The sequence below is a fragment of the Peromyscus maniculatus genome, chromosome 23 (genome assembly GCF_049852395.1).
Source record: "Peromyscus maniculatus bairdii isolate BWxNUB_F1_BW_parent chromosome 23, HU_Pman_BW_mat_3.1, whole genome shotgun sequence".
NCBI classification, from domain to species: domain Eukaryota; kingdom Metazoa; phylum Chordata; class Mammalia; order Rodentia; family Cricetidae; genus Peromyscus; species Peromyscus maniculatus.
In genome coordinates, this window is record NC_134874.1 from 14137092 (window position 1) to 14157845 (window position 20754).

The 20754-nt window shown below is 48.0% G+C and overlaps 1 protein-coding gene and 1 non-coding gene across 3 annotated transcripts in view; one reads left to right on the forward strand and one right to left on the reverse strand.

The window, feature by feature from the left end:
• Atp2a2 (ATPase sarcoplasmic/endoplasmic reticulum Ca2+ transporting 2) overlaps positions 1–10822 on the reverse strand; it is a 51172-nt gene extending 40350 nt beyond the window's left edge. The window contains exons 1-3 of one of the 2 annotated variants that reach the window (XM_076559992.1): positions 10453–10822; positions 9787–9804; positions 9545–9627 (exon numbers count right to left, since the gene is read on the reverse strand). In XM_076559992.1, the coding sequence (XP_076416107.1) occupies positions 9545–9627; positions 9787–9804; positions 10453–10570 (219 nt within the window). In that variant the 5' untranslated portion in view covers positions 10571–10822. The remainder of the gene's footprint in view (positions 1–9544; positions 9628–9786; positions 9805–10452) is intronic. The other variant, XM_076559991.1, reaches the window with a different exon arrangement.
• Positions 10823–15619: 4797 nt separating this feature from the next.
• Positions 15620–15722, forward strand: LOC121825553 (U6 spliceosomal RNA). The gene has a single exon (XR_006067880.1). It is a non-coding gene; the product is annotated as a U6 spliceosomal RNA (small nuclear RNA).
• The last annotated feature ends 5032 nt before the right edge of the window (positions 15723–20754 follow it).

A 20754-nucleotide genomic window follows, 5' to 3' on the forward strand; every position in this document is an offset into this window, starting at 1 on the left:
AGTTGGGATTAATGCCCTTTTCTCGTGTCCAAGGCCCTGAACACGTGATACCCAGATATACATGCAGGCAAACCACCATAAAACCAAATAATTCCTTAAAAATTCACATCAAGTCATAGACATACATGGCCTGAATTTATAGTCTAAAAAACTAGAAAACAAAACACAAACAAGAAAACATTTGGAGGTAAAAAATTGACCACTTACTCAAATTCAATGTAGAGCAACTACATTACCTAACTTCTCAGAGGTAGTGAAGATCACCTCAGAATTACAAAGCTGTTCTGAGTTGGGAATGTATTTTGAAGTCTATTCACCACATAATACTTAGTATTACCATACAGCACTTCAGAAATCCAAATAAATGAAATAAATTGGGCCAGGGAGATGGCATATACTGTAAAAATGCCTGCTGCCAAGCCCAATAATCTAAATTCAATTACAGTAAAAGGAAAGAAACTACTCTCAAAAGGCATGTGCATGGATACACACATATGCACACACCTCACACACACATTACAACAAAATGTAATTACAAAAAAAAAAACCCAAAAAAACAAAAAAACCCAAAAACCGGATCTAATCTGTGCTAGGAGGGCAAGGCAAAAAGACTGTCAGTTTGAGGCACATGGAAAGATCCTTGCCCGTACTCACCCACCAACTACAAGTTAACAGCCAAGATACTATGAAGCTGACAAAGATAACACAGTGAGTTAATAAAAAAAGAGCATGGATGGCAGTGTACACACACACCTCACTCACCTTCCTAACACTACCACCCTTTAATACAGCTCTCCTGTTGTGTTCACAACTGTAATTCTGCTACTGTTATGAATTGTAATTAAATATCTGTGTTTTTTCAATGGTCCTAGGCAATCCCCACGAAAGGATCTAAGTGGTTAAATGTTAACCAGGAGGGCAAGTGAGCTGGACCAGGGGTAAATGCACTTGCTGTGCAACCCTCATGATCTGAGTTCAATTCTGGGACTCACAGTGGAAGGACCTGACAGCTGACTCCTGAAAGCTGTCCTCTGACCTCCATACAAGGTCCATGTCACATATGCACACAAGCTCCCTCCCATTATCCAGGGCCAGGTCCTGACAAATATCAGTGGCAATTTTATCAGAAACCTGCCAACCTGAATCAGTCTGGGACGTGGGCTTTTTGCTTTGTGTGTGTGTGTGGAGCGGGTGGTGGTGGTGGTTGATGTTGCTTAAAGTGAACACATTTCACAATGAAGACCTTTTCTTTGAAACATTACCTGGGAGCTAGCAAGATGGCTTATCAGGTAAAGACTCTTACCCTACAAGCCTAACAACCTGAATTCAACCCCTGGAATCCACATAAAAGCTCAGGGAGAGAACCAACTCCATAAAATTGTTAAATGACCTCTGTGAGTACACACACACACACACACACACACACACACACACACACACACACTATTTAATTCTCACTCTTGGAAAGCAGAGGCAGGTAGATCTCTGAGTTAGTATGGTCTACATGGTAGAGCTAGCTACATAATAGAAACCCTGTCTCAAAACCAACATACACATATGTGTGTGTGTGTGTGTGTGTGTGTGTGTAGGTGTGTGTGTGTGTGTGTGTGTGTAGGGGTGTGTGTGTGTGTGTGTGTGTAGGGGTGTGTGTGTGTGTGTGTGTAGGGGTGTGTGTGTGTGTGTGTGTGTGTGTGTGTGTGTACACAGAGGTCACCCTGTGCTATAAGTAAAATTAAGTTAAAAATAATGAACCCTGCCAAGTGGTGGTGACGCACGCCTTTAATCCCAACACTCAGAAGGCAGAGGCAGGTGGATCTCTGTGAGTTCGAGGCCAGTCTGCTCTACAGAGTGAGTTCCAGGACAGCCAGAACTGTTTCACAGAGAAACCCTGTCTTGAAAAAAACCCAAAATAATGAATCCATATAGTATTTGTACTCCTATGAACATTTTTTTTAAACACAAATAGCCAATGACCAGTTGATATGAAACTCTAAAAGAGGAATAACATTGAATTAGCAAAGAATCAGATCAAAGAAAAACCAAACAGAAAGTAACCAGGCTGACACATGTCAATTACCACTGACAAGCAGGGCAGGAGAAACCAGAATGAATCTAATAAATAGCACAGCAAGCTTTCAACAGGGCATTCCCAGTACTAAGGCCAGGATCTTGGCCAGAATGAAAACTTCTCTAGGAAGTTAAATTTTGATAGATGCAGGATCACAGCTGCTGATACAGCCTTCTAAACATTTGCCAAGGAGAACATATCATAATAAGAAATTTAATTAGCTCTTAAAGAAGAAAAATTGCTCAACTTCACAAGTGACCAGAGACCTTTCTAAAAGGTCAGTGAGGCATTAGCAACTCTAAGATAAGCTTCACACCTTGTTAGAGTGGGTATGAATTTCCTTCTTGGCAGGCGACATCCCTTAACAGACGGAGCGAAGGAAAGGGTGAGCAGTGTCAGAACTACCAGAGTAAAAACGAGCCTCTACTAGTCAAGAGATGCACATTGTTCTCAAGACTAATATTTATCAAATGAAGAATTCTGAACTTGCCTTCCATGCGACCTGTTAAGTAGAAAACACAGGCTACCCACACTTGAACGTTCTACAGATATATTAATTACTGTTGGATGAGAAACTAGTGGCCTAATCTATTAAGGTGTTAGAATGGCATCCATTTATTTAAAATCTAAGGACCACCCTCCATTTAGGCCTGGGAAGCTAGTTCAATGGCTACAGCTCTTGCTTAGCACATGCCAGCCAGCCTCTGGGCTCATTCCCCAGGACAAGGGGTGACGGGGAACTCCACAGCAGTTTCTTGAGGACTTAAAAAAAAAAAGTCTGAGATTAAAGAGACAGTTCAGTGGCTAAGAGCTGACTGCTGCTCTTCTAGGACTAGAGTTCAGTTCCCAGCAGCCATATTACAGGGTACTATTGCCTGTAACTCCAGCTTCAGGGGATCAGACATACCACTTTGCCTCTAGAGGTACCCACACACATGTGGCATATAGTCACACAAACATACCCACGTGTACATATAAAATAAAATCGTTTTTAAATAAAAATAAAATCTATCTCAAAACAATAAATAACCCAAAGACTCAAATCCTATACCTCAAAATTGAAGAACACATTTAACTGATAAAAACCAATTTACACCAGACTTTATTTTTCAGCCCTTCGTGGTTTGTTCTGTTCTAAGAAATCCTGTTAGTGCTGACAAAAATGACTGATGGTGAGAAGGTCTAAGAAGAAACTGGACAGACACTGTCTTATGGTACGGTCAGTGTAGTTACTAACTAGGTTTTTCCTGAGTTACACAAAACATATTTATAGAAAAGGAGAAGTAGGCTGAACATAAAGGATTTCTTTGTACTGCCTTTGATGACAGCTGCATCCTTAGGGGTCCAAAGAGGCTCTGGTACCCAGATGATGCTCAGTGTCTTACAGTGAGTAAACCCAGACCAAGCACAACACCCCACAAGTAACGAGTGGAAAGGAGGACAGGGGAGCTGCACTGTCATTTTAGGTCAAGTGTTTCTTCTTCCTTCCAGCTCTGTACTGTGACAGGAACAGCACCTTCCCTACAATATCCAGAAGGTCAAAGTTTCACACTTGCCAGCCCTGTTCCAAGGCACCGTTCACTTTACTTTAAGCCTAAGTAGTGAGGATAAGAGATCTCTCTGTTGATAGTCACAGGATTAATCTCTGGATTAGGATGTAACTCAGAGGTAGAGCGTTTTCCTAAAAGATATGAGGTTCTGGGGTTTGATCCCAACGCACAAGAAACGGCACCATGGCACTGCTAATACCCTTACCATTTTTTAAATTTTCTCTGTGTGTGTGTGTATTCACATGCATGTTGGTACCCACGGAATCCAGAAAAGTGTTGGACCTTCAGAACTGGAGTTACAGATCACTTGAACCACCTCATGCAGGTGCTGGGAACCAAACCCAGGTCTTCTACAAGTGTAGTAAGTACTCTTAACCACTGAGCCATCTCTCCAGTCCCCTAACTTTCCTGTTTTTCCTGAGTCTTGCTCTAGCCAGGCTGATCTCCAACTTATAGAAGTCTTCCTGCCTCAAGTTTTCTCATGGCTGGTATTACAGGCATATGCCCCCACATTTAACCTGGCACTACTAACTTCTAATTGGAATAACAAAGCAAATTTTGTTCTAAGGCAAAAAGGCATGTTCTGCTATATACTGGGAGGGTGGTCAAATTATGCCATTGGGATTGTGGGCTGAGCTCGCGCGCGCGCTCGCGCTCTCTCTCTCTCTCTCTCTCTCTCTGGCATGGTTTCACTGTGTATCCTTGGCTGGTTGGCCTGGAGCTCTCTACCAGGTTGGCTGTGAACTACCTACCTCTGCCTCCTGAGTGTTGGGATTAAAGTTGTGAGCTACCATACCCAGCTAGGGCTGAACTCTCAGGACCTCCCAGAAGGCAAAGAAGCTGGGTATAGTCTAGTGGGGAGTGACTGCAGAGAGGCCCAGTTCAATGCCAGCACCACCTGCCTAAAAGTGGCAAGAGCAATCAGAATTCAGGAGGCAGAGACAGGTGGATTTCTGAGTTCAAGGCCAGTCTAGTCTACAAAGTCAGTTCCAAGACAGTAAGGGATGTTACACGGCGAAACCCCGTCTTGAAAAAACAAAAGAAGCCGGGCGGTGGTGGCACACACCTTTAATTCCAGCACTCGGGAGGCAGAGCCAGGCGGATCTCTGTGAGTTCGAAGCCAGCCTGGGCTACAGAGTGAGTTCCAGGACAGGCTCCAAAGCTACACAGAGAAACCCTGTCTCGAGAAAAAAAAAAAAAAAAAAGAGAAGAAAAAAAAAAAAAAAAACCTAAAGAAAAAAGACATATCGTATCAGAAGGGCTATTTTCTTTTTCTTTTTAAAATATATTTATGTGCATTTGTGTTTTTACCATGGGTATCGGGGCCCCTAGAAACTGGAGTTTCAAACAGGTGTGAGCTGCCATGTGGGTGCTGGGAATTGAACTCAGGGCCTCTGGAAGAAGAGTCAGCACTCTTAACCCGAGCCATCTCTCCAGCCCCAGAAGGGCTATTTTCATCTTCCTTGAAAACAAAACAAAAAGCAAACGAACCTAACAAGAATTAGAATTCATTCTCTTCAATAAAAACACTTAAAAAAAAAAAACTATACCAAGGGGCTGGAGAGATGGCTCAGAGGTTAAGGGCATTGGCTGCTCTTCCAGAGGACCTGAGTTCAATTCCCAGCACCCACATGGTGGCTCAACCAACTACAATGAGACCTTGTGCAGTCTTCTGGCCTGCAGACACACATGCAGCCGAACACTGTATACATAAAAAATCTAAAAAATAAAAAACTATACCAGAGTTAGGCATGGCAATACACACCTGTAATCCCAGGATACAGGAGGCCAGGGCAGGAGAAACGAGAGTCCTTGCCATATAGTAATACAGTACCTTGAAAACCAACACAGCTTTGATCCCAGCACTTGGAAGGCAGAGCAAGGTAGATCTCAAGTCCACACTGATAGGTCCAGGCTAGCCAAGGCCAAACAGTGCGATTGTCTCCTCCCCAACCCCCCCCCCCACTACACACTATGACTGAAGATAAAGTCAGTAGCAGACTAAAGGCCCTGGATTCTCTGTCATCATAGTAGAGAAAGTGGAGGAAGACAATGTTTCCTCTTCAAATCAACTTTTAAATTATATTTTAAGAAAATAAATAAAACAAAAAATTTAAATAACCATAAAGTACACTATTAAATACTTCCTGTATATCACTGAATAAAGCAAAGCAAAAACAGATCCCATGTTTTATCAATGCCTCAAAATGCTAGAAACAAATTCATTCCTGTATTTGAGACACTGAGAAAGCATAGAGCTCAGCTTGGTGGCAAGAGAATCTTCCTGAGTTCTAGGCCAGCATGGTCTACATCGTCTTGGTCTCCAGGATAGCCAGGACTGTAAGAGACACTGTCTCCAAACAACAAGACTATTTTAGAATCAATCTAAGCAGTGTAAACCAGGAAACAGGGCAAAGAGTAAATAAAGAAACCTATGCTGATCTCCATCATTGGCAGGTGCCGCCCTGGTCTAGACAGGTCAGCTAATGCCAACGCCACCACAGCCCTAACACACTCAGCTCTCCTTCAGCTCTTTACCCAGCGATTACCTTCTAAAAGCCTGTGCTCCTCTTCCCTAGACAACTCCCTTATCACAGCCCCTTCACTTTCTCAAAAGCACTCTTCAGAGTAACAGGCACCATATTCCCTGTGTCTGTGTTCTATTGGGGGAGGGGAAGAGTGGGTAGGCATTCCAGTTAGGCAACCAGATGATGCAGTATATTGAGGGTAAAGTTAGTAACCTCAGAGAATGGGAGTCCAAATGAAAAACAGTAAATGACATCAAGTTAAGGAAATTTGATGTCCATATGCAAAGGGAGATGCATTTTGCTGAGACATCCTTATATACCTCAGGCCAACCTCATCAAACCGACTGTATAGTCAAGGATGGCCTTGAACTCCTAACTAAAAGATTATAGGCATGCACCACTCTGTTGGAATTTATCTTTTTTAAAAGAAACAACTTTGGTGAATACTACAAATTAAACTGCTCCCAGGAGCCACAAGTGTAAAACATTAATGCAGCTTCCTTTTTTTTTTTTTTTTTTGCCAGAGCAAAATATTAACTGTAGTTAACAGTTTACTACTCTGATATTTGAAATAAATCATTAATATCTTTCTAACCTGGACAGAAATCTGATGATTTATGAGAACGGTTTATTCACTTTTGCAAAAGAATCTAAGTATTCAAAGATCATGTTTTTCCTGTTAAGCTACTAAAAAAAAAAAATACTGACTACCACAAATAAGTCAGTGCTCTTATTTGGAAGCTATGATAATAAATAATAAACTGAAGTTGGTGGCACAAGCCTGTAACCCTGGTACCTAAGAGGCTAAGTAAGGCAGGAGGATTGCATAAGACTGAGCTATACAGAGTGAGTTTGAGACCAATCTCAAAACAGGGCCTGAAAACTGGCTGAGCTTAAGGACCTGGTTCAGACCTCAGGCATTTACTCACACGAAGGTCAGAAAGTGGTGATAGTCTGTCTGCCTGTAATCGCAGCACTTGGGAGGTAGAGACAGGTCCCTGGGGAAAGCTGGCCAGCTAAACTAGCTGAATCAGTGAACTCTGGGTTTAATCCAGAAACCCTGACTCAGTACATCAGGTGGACAGTCATTAAGCAAGACACCCGATGTCAACTTCTGGCCACCGCACACACATCCCTGTACACACACACACAGTAACAGAAATAAAGAGAAATAAGGACAGGACAGCTCAAGTAGCACACAGCACCATCAACCCTCCGTGAAAAGCATCAACAGAAGTCACCTTCTAGCACAATTTCTCTCTTTTCCATTTTTATAGCTTGAGATAGGGTCTTACTCTAGCCCAGGCTGTCCTGATGCCTCAGTTTCCTGAACCTTTTCAAATAAGGCAACCTTGCAGTGTGGACACTAACAGTCAGTAACGTAAGTTCTAGAGCAGCCTCAGAATAGTATCTTAACCTATCCACAATCTTCATCAAATAAACCAAAACCAATTAAGCCAATTCTCTAAGAAGTACTTCCTACACTTATTCTTTAGCCATTTAGCAAACCATAACATAAAAATGTAACAGTTCATTTCCTGAACAAGAATTCCAAGTAGTTATTGAAAATGAACTCACATTTATTTCAACTACAAACACTAACAAACATCCTCCATAACAAAAAAGTTAAGCACTTAAAATTTGAAAATGATTAAAAATAACAAATTCCTAATTACTCCATTGTAAAATACACCTACAATCATTAATCCTACTTGCTAAAAAGTCAAACTGACCACTCACAATTTTGAAACCCCGAGCTCCAATAGCCAGTAACTTGTTCATTGACAAGTGGCACTATTTCCAAGATTGCTTTAAACTGTAACACAGAAGGAACTGGCAGGAATGCATTTTGCCTATGGCTTCTATGTATCGGCTAGTTATTTCTAAGTCCCTGAAGACCTTAGTGAGTGCCAGCATTTAACTTTCAGAATTACGTAGCCTGCATAAATACAAACCCTGAATAACTCCCCAAATGTATAATTTATTTTACCTCATGTCAACAAGCTCAAACTATAACCCAACAACTATTCTATTCATTTAGCCTGTTTACCAATGATGCAGCCATTTATAGGGCAAAAATTTTCAAAAATCACAAAAAGATATGTAAGTGGTATAGAGTGAGGGACTCAGTAGTATGCTGAATGGTTTGCTATTGGAGACTAAATTTTATTCAATGAAAACCACAGGTAAGAGTCTTGAGAACTGAACTAGTAGTGATGGCCACACAACACTGAGCTAACATGACAGAGTCAAGTTTCATGGCAAAATTCATGTACACAACTGCTCCTAAACGTCACCAATATTTCTTTTAAAAACAGCTAAAAATAAATCTCCCTTCACCTGAACTCACGAAGTTCTCTCAACAGTCCTCCTGCTGGTGCTTTCATGGACCGCATGACCCCTAGGTCAGAGTTACAAGAGAATATACATAACTGAAACCCCAACAGCTGTCAGTTTTGTGAGTCCTTGAAACAAGTATTCTATGACTGTCACTTCCTACCCCAGTGTAAGAATGCAACGTTGTAAGAACAAAAAGCATCGTGTGCCGTGAAGGTGAAGACCATCTGTGTACCAGGAAACTATGAAGAAGTCCACTGGCCAGAAAAAAGAATGCAGTGAAAAAAACACCAGAGAAAAATGTTAATAACCTAGAAATAACCTTGCCACTTCGATTAGTTTTTCTTAGACAGCTCTGTGCATTTCACTAGTTTCTTAGCAACCACACAGGGCCCAAGCACATACAGAACAAGGTGGGGGGGGGGGACACACGACACCACAAAAAAACAAACAACAAAAAAACAACAACAAAAAAACCTTCTACCTTCATCCCCTCTTTAACATTTAGAACCAAGAGTATCGCACTTTGTTCTCTCGCTCTAGGAATCACTCAAGACAGGGGGTCTGGGTTGAATGCCATCCTAAAGGTCAGTGACCAAATTTGGTCAACAGTGGTGCCATCACGGCCGTCATCTTTCTTGTCACCGCGGGGCACAACTGTCACCTTGCCACCACCAGGAAGGCAAAGCCGCTGGAATATTCCCTCTGTACATTCTATTTACAAAGGGCCCAACATCATCTCAGCATGATCTCACAACGCGATAACAAATGGAAGAACCCAACAGAAAAGAAGGCCTTGCCACGAGAAACTTTCTGAGGCTAAAAATGTCAGAGACCCGGCCGGTCAGGAGCCATCTCAGGGCACTGTAAAAGCTGGGCATCTATTTTCCCTACAAAATAGCTTTTACCTTTTTTTTTTTTTTGTCTCTGACACCTAAGTTATTATTATTATTTAAAAAAAAAAACATGGAAATTCAATGGCTATTATTTGTTTTCTGGTGTATCAGTGAAATACTTTCAGCTTTTATGGACAGATAAAATATATTTCTCTTAATACTTACGAAAGATATACACGCTGCCAGCAATAAAATCCTAACTAGTAAGTCTTCAAACTGCTCAATCACAAGTTCCAGCAAGGTTTTTCCTGTTAAAGAAAAAAAAAACAAACAAAAAAAATTTGTTCTAATTGTCTACATCAATCAATCCGTGTCCGCACATACATATACACATATACACATACACACATACACACACACACACACACACACACACCGTCTCTCCAAAGTAACATGAAGATTTTTACCTTCTTCAGCCGGTAATTCTAGAATGCCGAAATTCGCCAGCCAACGTGTCGGGAGGAAAGAAAAATACAGACATGTTATTAGCGCCTTTATTAAAAAAAAAAAAAACACTGCTAAATTCACCACCATCGTGCTCTGAAAGACAGATGTGGGTATATGACCATCCAGCCCCCCTCTCTCCACTCTGATACCCCGAGAAAATCATGCAGCCCCGGTCATCAATGGCCACGGTCCTGCCCGCCAGCTCCCCGGGGCCTCGGGGACCATGCTGCTGGGTCATCCCTTCTGCCAGATGTGTAACTTCGGGGAGCACAAGGAACGGTCGGAGGGTTGGTTTCTCAACTACGCCGCCGCGGCAGAAACCCGCGGGGGACATCAGCCCAGCCGCAGGAGCCTCCCGGCACCACCACCAGCCCTGGGCTCGCTGCGCCCCGGGAAGGTCACCGGCTCGAGACCCCTGGAGGTCGGGAGTGGGGGGGGATGGGAGGGAGGGAGGCCCCGACCCGCGTGCGCACCGCCCCGGCCTCCGGCAGCCGTCGGGCGCCGAGCCGAGCGAGCGAGCGAGCGAGCGAGCCGAGCCCCACGAGGTGGAGCCCGGGTCAGCCATCTTCTTCCTCGGCGCTCGGGCCCGCGCCGCGCCCGCTGCAGCCCCGGCGCCCCGCACCTACCGTTGGAGCCCCATCTCTCCTTGAGCTTCTTGACCTGCTCCAGGCTCAGCCCCGTGCTCTCGTTGACGCCGAAGTGGCCCAGCACCTCCTCCACCGTCTTTGTGTGAGCGTTCTCCATGGCTGCGGGGGCCCCGGCCGGCCTCGCCTCGCGTCCCCGCGGCCTCCTCCTCGCCTCCGCCTCGCACTCGGGCCGCGGGCTCGTGCCACCGCGGGCGCCCGGGCGCGGACAGCTGTGTCCCCTCCTCTTTCTCCTCCTCCTCCTCCTCTCCTCCTGCTCGGCCGCCGCCGCCGCCGCCGCCGAGGCTGCGGCCGCTTCCGCCTGACCGGGCGCTGAATCACCCGGAGCCCCCTCCCCTAGAAACCGCCGCACGCGGCCCGGCCTCGCCGAGCCCACCCGCGGGGGGCTGCGAGCCTCCCGCCGCGCTGCGAGGGCTGCGTCGCCTCAGCTGCCAGCCAGCCGGCCGCCGCGGCGGCGCCGCTGCGTGGAGAGGAGAACCCGCCGGGGCTTGAGGAGGGGCGCCCGGGCGAGCCCCTCGCTCGGCGCGGGGGAAGAAGCGAGGCGGAGCCGACCGGAGAGGAGCAGCAGCAGCCGCAGCAGCTCTGCGCGGCGCGCCTTGCACGAGCCCCTCCTCGGCTCTGCACCCCCCGACAGCGGCGGCAGCGGCGGCGGAGGAAACTGCGGCGGAGGAGACGGGGAGGTGGCGTCGGGGACGGCTCCGCGGCGGCTGCTCTAATAGCATTTATCCGCCGCTGCCTCCCCTCTCGCCGCCGCCGCGGCATGTGGACGCCGCTCATTGGCCGAGAGCGCCCAGCGCGGCGCGGGCGGCGCGGCCCCGCCCCCTCTCCCCCCCCCCGCCCGGCCCGGCCAGGGCGCGCGGCCCCGCGCGCGCGCGCCGCCGCCAGGCCCCGCCCCCTCCCGCGCGCCGCCGCCCCCCCAGTAACCCGGATCGAGGCCGCGCGCGCGAGCCAGAGCGAGAGCGTGCGCGCGCGCAGGCCGCCTCCACCCGGACCGCGCTTGGCCCGCTGCTGGCGGCCCGGGGCGGCCGGGAGGGGCGAGCCCGACTTTTTTTTTTTTTTTTCCGTCCTCGGCCGGGGCTTTCGCGGGTCGGCGCTCTGCGCTCGGTGGCCCCGCCGCTGCGGGGGACGGGGGGAAACTGCTTGGGTGGCAGGGAGGTGCCGGAACGCGGGCGAGCGAGGCGCGCTCGGACGGGTGTCCTTGGCTCGCCTCTGCGCCCTGGACCGCCCGAGCCGTGCTCTGCATCCTAATGCCTCCTCCTTCAGAGCCCCCCTCAGCAACCGAGGGGAGGAATTCCGCAGTTCCCTTCCCACACAGCCCAAATCGCTCAGCTGTCGCCTCGGGAACACCGCATCCCACACCCCCAGCCGAGAGCCCCATCTCCGTGGCACGCCAACCCCAGCCCTTCCTTCCCCTGCGGGTTCTGTACCCCGACAGGGAATCCCACTCTTGGGGGAGGAAGGAGGAAGTTTCATTTCGTTTTTTTTAGTAGCCCACACAGCCTTTGACACACGTCTGCATAGAAGTCACAGGTTATGCTGTGGCAGCTGTGCGTCTCCGAGGTGCTTGACTTTGGCTTTAAAATGAAGGCTGCCAGACAGACGTCCACTTCCCCCAATGGGAGAGAAGGAGCTTTCAATCTCAAACCTATTCTTAAACCACAGATCATCGGCTCTGTCGGTGAGGTCTGATCAGAGCCTAGCACGAGATGTAATTTTGCCAATATAAAGAGGTCATACTGAGTCAAGTGATGTGCTGTCCGCCAGTGATCTCTGCGCGCAGACGTGGAAGCAATAGAATCGGGAGTTCAAGGTCGTCCTCGGACACTTAATGAGTTTAGAACCAGCCCGCGATGTTGCACCTTGTCTTAAAATAATAATAATAATAATAATAATAATAATAATAATAATAATAAATTTAAAAAGCAGAGGAAGGTGGGAAGCCATACCAAACAGGGGGCGGGGGACCCCTGCATTTGAATTCACGAATATTCTCACAAAGAGCAGCTTCCTGAAGGGAATCGGTTGCAAAATAAAGCATTTCGTCCACTCGAGTGTTTAGCAACGCAACGCCCCCCACCCCCAAAAATCACTTGAGTCGTCCCACAGGGCTGGGCCTTAAGACTTGAGAGATTCCTTCAACAGATGCAAATCGCGGTGCATTACCCGACTGAAAAAAGAAATCAAGTACGTCATTTCATTTAATTATTTCCAAGGAGTGGAGGCTGGCATGCAGTTCTGATTGATACTTGGGAAAGGGCCAACAGAACCCTACACGAAACAAACAAACACAAATTCTAGTGTATAGCAATGCACTCCCCAGAAGCAAGGTGGAAACTGGTTAGGTCACAGCCTCTTCGGAAGGATCAGGTGACTGCCTGCTAGGTGGGGGTGTGGTGATGGAGCACGGTGGGTCTCCGGCCTCCTGGTGTTCCAGTTCTGCCTGGCTTCGTGTTTTTCACACCAACAGCAAGAGGCACCGAGGGCAGGAAGATCGCACCCTGTCTCGGTTTGGAAATTGCCTGAGACGTTCACTGGGTCTAGGTTGTCTTTCTTTCTTTCTTTTTTTCTTGTAGCCCCTTTTTCAGGGCGGCAATTGCATCTTAAAACAAGAGTTCCCGGTACTTCCCTCAGGCTATCCTCTTCATTCATACGTCCCCTCCTGAGAGATGCTTTATTATCTGAAGCAGCTCCCTTCCCCAGGGCACCCTCTATCACATTATTCAAGGTCCCCTTCCCCCAAGCACCTGCCTATGGAAAAGACGCTGTGTTTTTTGTTTAGTTGCTTACTGTCTCCCTAGTGGGCCACCCAGATATGAGCTCCATGACAGCTGGTCGGTCTTGTCATTCCCCGGCATCATCCACTCATCATTTATTAAGTACCTGCAGTTTAAGTGAATGAGAATCCCCACCCTTCCCAACCCATCAGTAACCTGCAAAGGGCTGTACCAGCATGGAGGCCTCAGCAAACGTCTGCTGGACTCTGATTGATTGATTTCCATTCATGAACCAACCAGACTGCCTCTAAGCCACTTGCCTTTATGAGCATGGCTACGCGAAACAGGTTTAAAACAAAAAAAGAAGGTGAAACGACTTTACAGGGCTGTCAGAGATGAGCATGATCTATATTCTCATCGGCACCGCTACCACATTCCGTTGCCCTTCTGGAATGTTTTTTTTTTTTTTCAAGACAGGGTTTCTCTGTGTAGTTTTGCGCCTTTCCTGGGACTCACTTGGTAGTCCAGGCTGGCCTCGAACTCACAGAGATCCGCCTGGCTCTGCCTCCCGAGTGCAGGGATTAAAGGCGTGCGCCACCACCACCCAGCTTGTTTTTGTTTATTTGAGACAGGGTTTCTCTGTGTAGCTTTGCACCTTTCCTGGAACTCACTCTGTAGCCCAGGCTGGCCTTCAACTCACAGAGATTCGCCTGCCTCTGCCTCCCAAGTGATGGGATTAAAGGGGTGTGCCACCACCACCCAGCCAAAAATAAAAAAATTTTTTTAAAAAAGGAAGAAGAAATAGAAAGGACATGGTGGTGCACACCTTTAATCCCAGCACTCAGGAGGCAGAGGCAGGCAGATCTCTGTGAGTTCAAGGCCAGCCTGGTCTACAGAGCAAGTTCCAGGCCAGCCAAGGCTACATAGTGAGAACCTGCCTTTTTAAAAAAGAGAAAATTGGGCCTCAGTTTGTTCTATGCACAGTGCTGTTCTCACTCCTTGTTTGCAAGGCTTTAATAAGAAAGGTTACCCTGCCTTCCAGCAAGGCTCCTAGCCACGTACTTAGTCACTTGAGGACACAGAAAAAGGGAAAGAAGAGAGAGTGGGATGCACAAAGATGAAGTGAGATCGAAGACTGTCCGAGGCATCAATAAAGGAAGGCATTAGCTAATAAAAGGCAGGTTAGTTTAAAAAGCTATTCAGACTAAAAAAAAAAAAAAAAAAGCCAGGAGGTGACTTGCAAAAGAGGCCCGGCCAGTTCTCAGTCCTCTGCAGGCCTCCTGTGAAGTGGTGGAGGCCACAAGAGGCAGTCTGCTCCATATTTGGACAGCTCTAACCATTAAAGCAGCTCCATCCTGGGCAGAATCCACCTTCTCTTAGCTACATTCGTCCTTATTTAGCTCTCGGAAAACACCCTGAACAAGCTTAATCCCCCGAGTAGGTGACCCCTTCGAGTATGGCAAGATCTTTATTGCATCAATGTCTCCTTTCCTAACCATAAAGAGCAGCGTGGCATCGACGCTGTTTTCCTGTAGCCCGGGTCTCAGCCCCTCCGCCCCTCTGGACACGCCCAGTACTGAGCACACAACTCTGAGCATGACCCACCTCTGTCTGAAGCCTTCCGCTCACACACCGTAGTGTTACCAGCGAGCTCAAACCAAGTCCTTTACATGCAAACCATAGTCCCGTTAAATCTATTTATGGTATACTTAGCTTGTTGATTTTTGTGCACCCCAGGCATGGAGCCTGCCTATAAATGAATGTTTTTGTACTTATTATGATCTTTTGAGTTTTCATCTTCAAGTCTTTTTTTTTTTAAAGATTTTATTTCTTTATTATTATATAGTGTTCTGCCTGCATGTTAGAAGAGGTCACCAGATCTCATTATAGATGGTAGTGAGCCACCATGTGGTTGCTGGGACTTGAACTCAGGACCTCAGGAAGAGCAGCCAGTGCTCTCCAGCCCTCCAAGCCTTTTTTAAAAGATTTTTTTTTAATGTGAATGAGTGCTCTGCTCGCATGTATGCCTGTGCGCCACTGTGTGCCTACCAGGTACCCTTGGAGGCCAGAAGAAGGCATCAGATCCCTTGGGACTGGAGTCACAGATGATTGTGAGCCACCAAGTAGATGCTGAGAATAGAACCTGGGTCCTCTGGAAGAGCAGCCCAGTGCTCTTAACCACTGAGACATTTCTCCAGCCCCCCAGATTTATTTTATTTTAACTGTGTGTTTGTGTGTGTATCTGTGTGGGGGTATGTGCACACGAGTGCAGGTGCCTGAGGGGGCCAGAAGGGGGCATCAGATCCCCTGGAACTGGAGTTATAGCTTGTGAGCAATCCAATATGGGTGCTGGGAAAAGAACTCCAGTCCTCTGCAAGAGCATTATGTTCTCTCTCTCAATCTCTTTCTCAAAAAAATTTTTTTTCAACTTATGCTTACTTTGGCAGTACATATACTAAAATTGGAACAATACAGAAAAGATTAGCATGGGCTGTGTGAAAGGATGATATGCAAATTTGTGAAGCATTCCATTATTTTTATGGTAGTTTTTGCTTCATCTTATTATAGTTTGTTTTGTCATGTTTGGTTATCTCTTAGAAGCCTGTTCTTTCCTAATGAGAGACAAAAAGGGAGTGGATCTGGAGGGCAGGGGAGACGGCAAGGAACTGGAAGGAGTAGAGGGAGGGGAAACTATAATCAGGATATATGAGAAAAGAATCTGTTTTCAATAACAGGGGAAAAATGAAAAAGATTTAAATGTATTTGTATGTATGAGTGTCTCGCTTCATATTATATGCCTGCCTAGTGCCCTTGGAGGCCAAAAGAAGGCATCGGACCTCCTGGAACTGGAATTACAGATGGTTACACAATGTGGGTGCTGGGAACAAATCCCAGGTCCTCTGCACCAAGTGCTCTCTGCCACTGAGCTATCTCTCCAGCCCCGCCCCCAAACCGTTTTAGTGATCCGTCCCAGATTTGATTTACACAGTTTACAGGCAGGATGTCTATGTCACTAGCCAACAGGCCTTTTAGTGACTCATCCCAGGTTAAAAATAACTAATTGGCTGCATGTGATTCTTCAATTGTTAAAAATCTTTTTTTTTTTTTTAGATTGGTTGATTTTATGCATATGAGTGCTCTGTCTGTGTGTATGCCTTTATGCCAGAAGAGGGCCTCAGATCCCACTACAGATGGTGAGCCACCATGTGGGTGCTGGGAATTGAACTCAGGACCTCTGGAAGAGCAGCCAGTGCTCTTAACCGCTGAGCCATCTCTCCAGCCCTTTATAAATCTTATGACCAGAGGTTCCAAGGTCAAAAAGGAAAGATCCTAAAGGGTGCTCCTGCCTACTTATCCCCCTGACAGTTTGACATACGGTGTTGGAACATCACCCTTCCTCTGGTTGATGTAGTCAGCTGACTTGAAGGTCATGTACCGCAAGAAATATCCATTTAAGCAACAGGACCAGACTTGGCATCACGAAATGCTCACACCGAGGCCGGAAGGAGCCAAGACCTCTGACAGGATCCCATCTGCCACCTCTTGCTTGCTCTGGATGTGTGCTTATTGAGTGAGATGATGACTGCAAATTCGAGATCCTTCTGCCCCAGGCTCCTGAAGGCTAGGATCATAGGTGTGCCCCATGTACTCTTGGCTGTCCATAAGAATTGAATGGGAAGCCAGGCAGTGGTGGCGCACGCCTTTGATCCTAGCACTCGGGAGGCAGAGGCAGGCAGATCTCTGTGAGTTCGAGGCCAGCCTGGGCTACAGAGTGAGTTCCAGGACAGGCTCCAAAAACTACACAGAGAAACCCTGTCTTAGGGGGAAATAAAAAGAATTGAATGGGAGAGCTATGTTCTGGAGTCCTTGCCGACAGCCCCAAATCACCATTCTGTCAGTCTCTGTGTGAACACAAATTCACTCGAGCATAACTCATGTCTCTGAACATACAAACACCCCAGCACTTTGCGACCATCACTGTTTCTACGTGCCGCAAGAGTAGCATCTGAGAAATCGGAACGACTTCACAGAGCATCTTTTCTAGAATCTTCCTCCCCCTGCCTATGGCTGGCTGACTGACTGTGCAAAACTCCAACTCTTAGTTGATGCTTAAGAAGGAGGAACTTCCTGGGAGTTCAGACTAACAATGGCTGATCAGCTATGAGTCACCTCCACCTCCCAACTGTCCCAGGTGGTGGCAGATGCCGTTCTCAGCCACTCCAGCCAGTAACTCACCAGTTTAGCAGGCTGATTTCATTTATTTATTTCCTTACTTTTGAGACAGGGTCTCCTTATGTAGCCCTGGCTGTCCTGGAACTGGCAGAGATCTGCCTGCACAGCACTAGATGTTGCAGCTTGGTCCTCTCCTCACATCACCGCAGTAACTCGGCTTCCCTTCTGTCCTTTCCGACCTCCTCCTGGGCCCCTCTCTCTCTGCATAACTCTGAATCTTGGGTGTACCAAGGCCCAGACCTTGCCATGCTTCCCTATCTCCAATCTCTCCCATTCTCTAGCCCCACCCACACGCGCATGGCACACACATTCCCACATGCCGACTAACCGAACTCAGCGGCCAGCCTACATCCCCGCCTACCCAAGCCACGGGTTCCCGTGTGACAGTAACCAGAGGAGGGTCAGTGCGTGGTCACGTCCTTTGGAGAAGGGAGCCATAAATAATACAGCAATAATACCCAGGACCAAGAAGTTCAGGCTCAGGGCGGAAGGAATAACAACTGGGCAAACTCACCCACGAATCACAACACGGCGAATCACTCCCAGCCATCTCTCTTCCTACAACAAATTATAAGCCCCAGGAGATCGGGGACCCTCAAGAAACAACAAGTGACCGGATAATCGTGTGATAATCACTTGCTCTGAGACCCTTTGGCCCTCCGCAATGGTGTCCCCAGCATCTAGCATAGTGCCCAGGGTGCTGCTGCTGGCGCCAGCACATATCAATCCAATTAATTAACCAAACCCTCTTCTTTCTTTGCAGTTGTTGCTGGGGGGGGGGGGGTCAGGGGGGGGCACATGGGTGGGGGGAGACCAAAGTGTTACCATCTTCAGGAAGAAAGAAAAAAGGAAAGAGAGACAGACGGACAGAATGCTGTATAGCAGTGCTAAGCGGAGTATTGTGGGATGGTTTTCAAAGCTGTGGCTCCTCAAAGGAGGAATGCACTTTATTTTTATTTTTTATTTTATTTCATTTTTCCGGAGCTGAGGACTGAACCCAGGGCCTTGAGCTTGCTAGGCAACCGCTCTACCACTGAGCTAAATCCCCAACCCCAAGGAATGCATGTTAAATATAGCAGCGTTCCCCCCTCCCACCCAGCGGCTTGCTCTTTGATTTTTGTGGAAACCTCTCTCTGCTCGTTTCTTCCCCCACCAGCTCCCCCAAGGTGTTTAAACCTTAAACAGCGACATTCCTAATCACAGGGAGGACTCATTGGGTCTCCTAGCCCAACCAAAACCCTGAGTGATGGAACACATTCTCACTAGTCAATGATGAGACTCTGCGAGGCAAGCTCGAGGCTTAGGGCCCGGCTAATGCCAAGGCCCTGCTCCCCAGTCGGGGTAGCAGCAGTGGACAGGTAGAGTTTCAGGCTGGCGGGAATCCAAGGACAGACAGAGCAAGCCGCAGATAGGGTTGCCGTGGACAAATTCCTAGAACAGGATCGCTCGGTCCCTTGATGTCCCACAATAGCGGAGAGGGTGATTGGCAGCCGGTGGGCACGGTGAGACGTCTATTGTGATCCGGCTCTAGCCACCTGATAGCTCTCCCCAGATTCCCCCGGGGTCTGGCTGCCCCTGGAGTCACCTTGCGGTTCCTCATTTTGGCGAGGGGGAAGGAGGGGAACACTGTGTATCCTGAGAGAAGTGTGTCTGACATGCCTGATCCGTTCCATCTGGGAGCGTCATGAGTCCCATCTGGCTCCAGCAGTCTCAGCTGAGGAGCAGCGGATCCCAGCAAGCCGCCAGCAGCTCCAACCCTCTCCAGCCCGCTCCTCCTTAGTCTTCCTGGAGAGGAAGACCCCTGCAAACGTCTCCTCACCCAGGCCCTGCGGTCTTTCCTGCAATACCCTTCACCCATGGGTCTGGGTGTCCCCCTTGGGGTCGGAGGTTCACTGGAGACCCTCTGCAGAGGGCAGGCCTCTTGGGAAAGCACAGGGTCATTTGCAGTTCTGATTTATGGATCTGGGGAGCCAGCTGGGTGCTTCACCACCCGAGCTGCCTTGGAGCTTCAAAAGCCCACTTCCTGTCCCTGACCTTCTTACATCACGCAGAGCGGGGCCTGGTTTGTAGACAGAGCTCCCAGCAGGCAGAAGGTCCTCTCCCGTGCCTCCCTTGCTGGAGTCCCGAGATGCACAACTGTTCCCTGCTCTTGACCGCTTTTCACCTCAGCTGGTGGCAGACCCCACCATCCCGATGGCCCCACCACCACCACCACCAAGGCTTCTCAGGTGGGCTCACTGAGCCCCGGTAGGGACAGGGCAGAGAGCCCCAGGAAGCCGAGACTTGGCTGACATGTTTGCAAACATTGGAAGTTTCTCTCTCCATGACTCATCAGAAGAGAGTGGAGTGAGTCCCTCCTTCTTCCTGGAAGGCAGCAAGCACAAGGCCAGCTCCAACCCCCACCACACACCCCAAAAAGTAAACAGCCCTCACTTAGAGCTTTCACTTCAAAACTCAGATATCACCCCCAAAGATCAGCCCTGGCATCTTGAGAGAGGGGACATTTTGAGGCCACAGAACAGCCCGGAAGAGGCTTCTCTGACCCAAGGAAAAGAAAGAAGAGGCTGGAGGTACAGCTGAGCATTCACAAGCATGTGCAGACGTGGGGGGTGTTTTCCAGAAAAATACCTGCCCCCTTATCTCTTGCCCAGCCCTATTTTATTTATATATTTCTTTATTTTTTCCCTTTTTGACACAAGCTCTCATGTAGCCCAGGTTGGCCTTGAATTTGCTATGTAGTTGAGGATAACCCTTAACTTCTGGTCCCCTAGCTTCCATCTCCCCAGGGCTGGGATGACAAGCATGCACCACCTCAGGGCGGTTGTTGGCACACGCCTTTAATCCCAGCACTCGGGAGGCAGAGTCAGGCAGATCTCTGTGAGTTCGAGGCCAGCCTGGTCTACAGAGCGAGATCCAGGACAGGCGCAAAACTACACAGAGAAACCCTGTCTTGAAAAAAAAAGAAAAGAAAAGAAAAGAAAAAAAAACCAAACCACACACACATAAAATCAGGCTAATTCAGATCAGAAGGGAGAAGGAAAAAATGGAAGACAGAGCTGTCTTTGAGAAACTTGCCATGCAGGCAGTGTGCTCGGGGGTCATGTTGTCTCCTTCCGTCCTTAGGACAAGCCTGCCTGTCAGGCGCCATTGTCATTTCTGCTAACCAGTGATTGTCAGAATCTGGTAACTAGTTCCCAGAGGGGCTGCCATTTGTTGAAGTCACGCACTTTACAAGTGACAAGAGTGGTGGCGTGGTACACACTTGCAGTCACACGCTCAAAGGGACTCGAGGCAGGACGCTGTAGTGAGCTTGAGGCCAGCCTAGGCTACTGCTCAC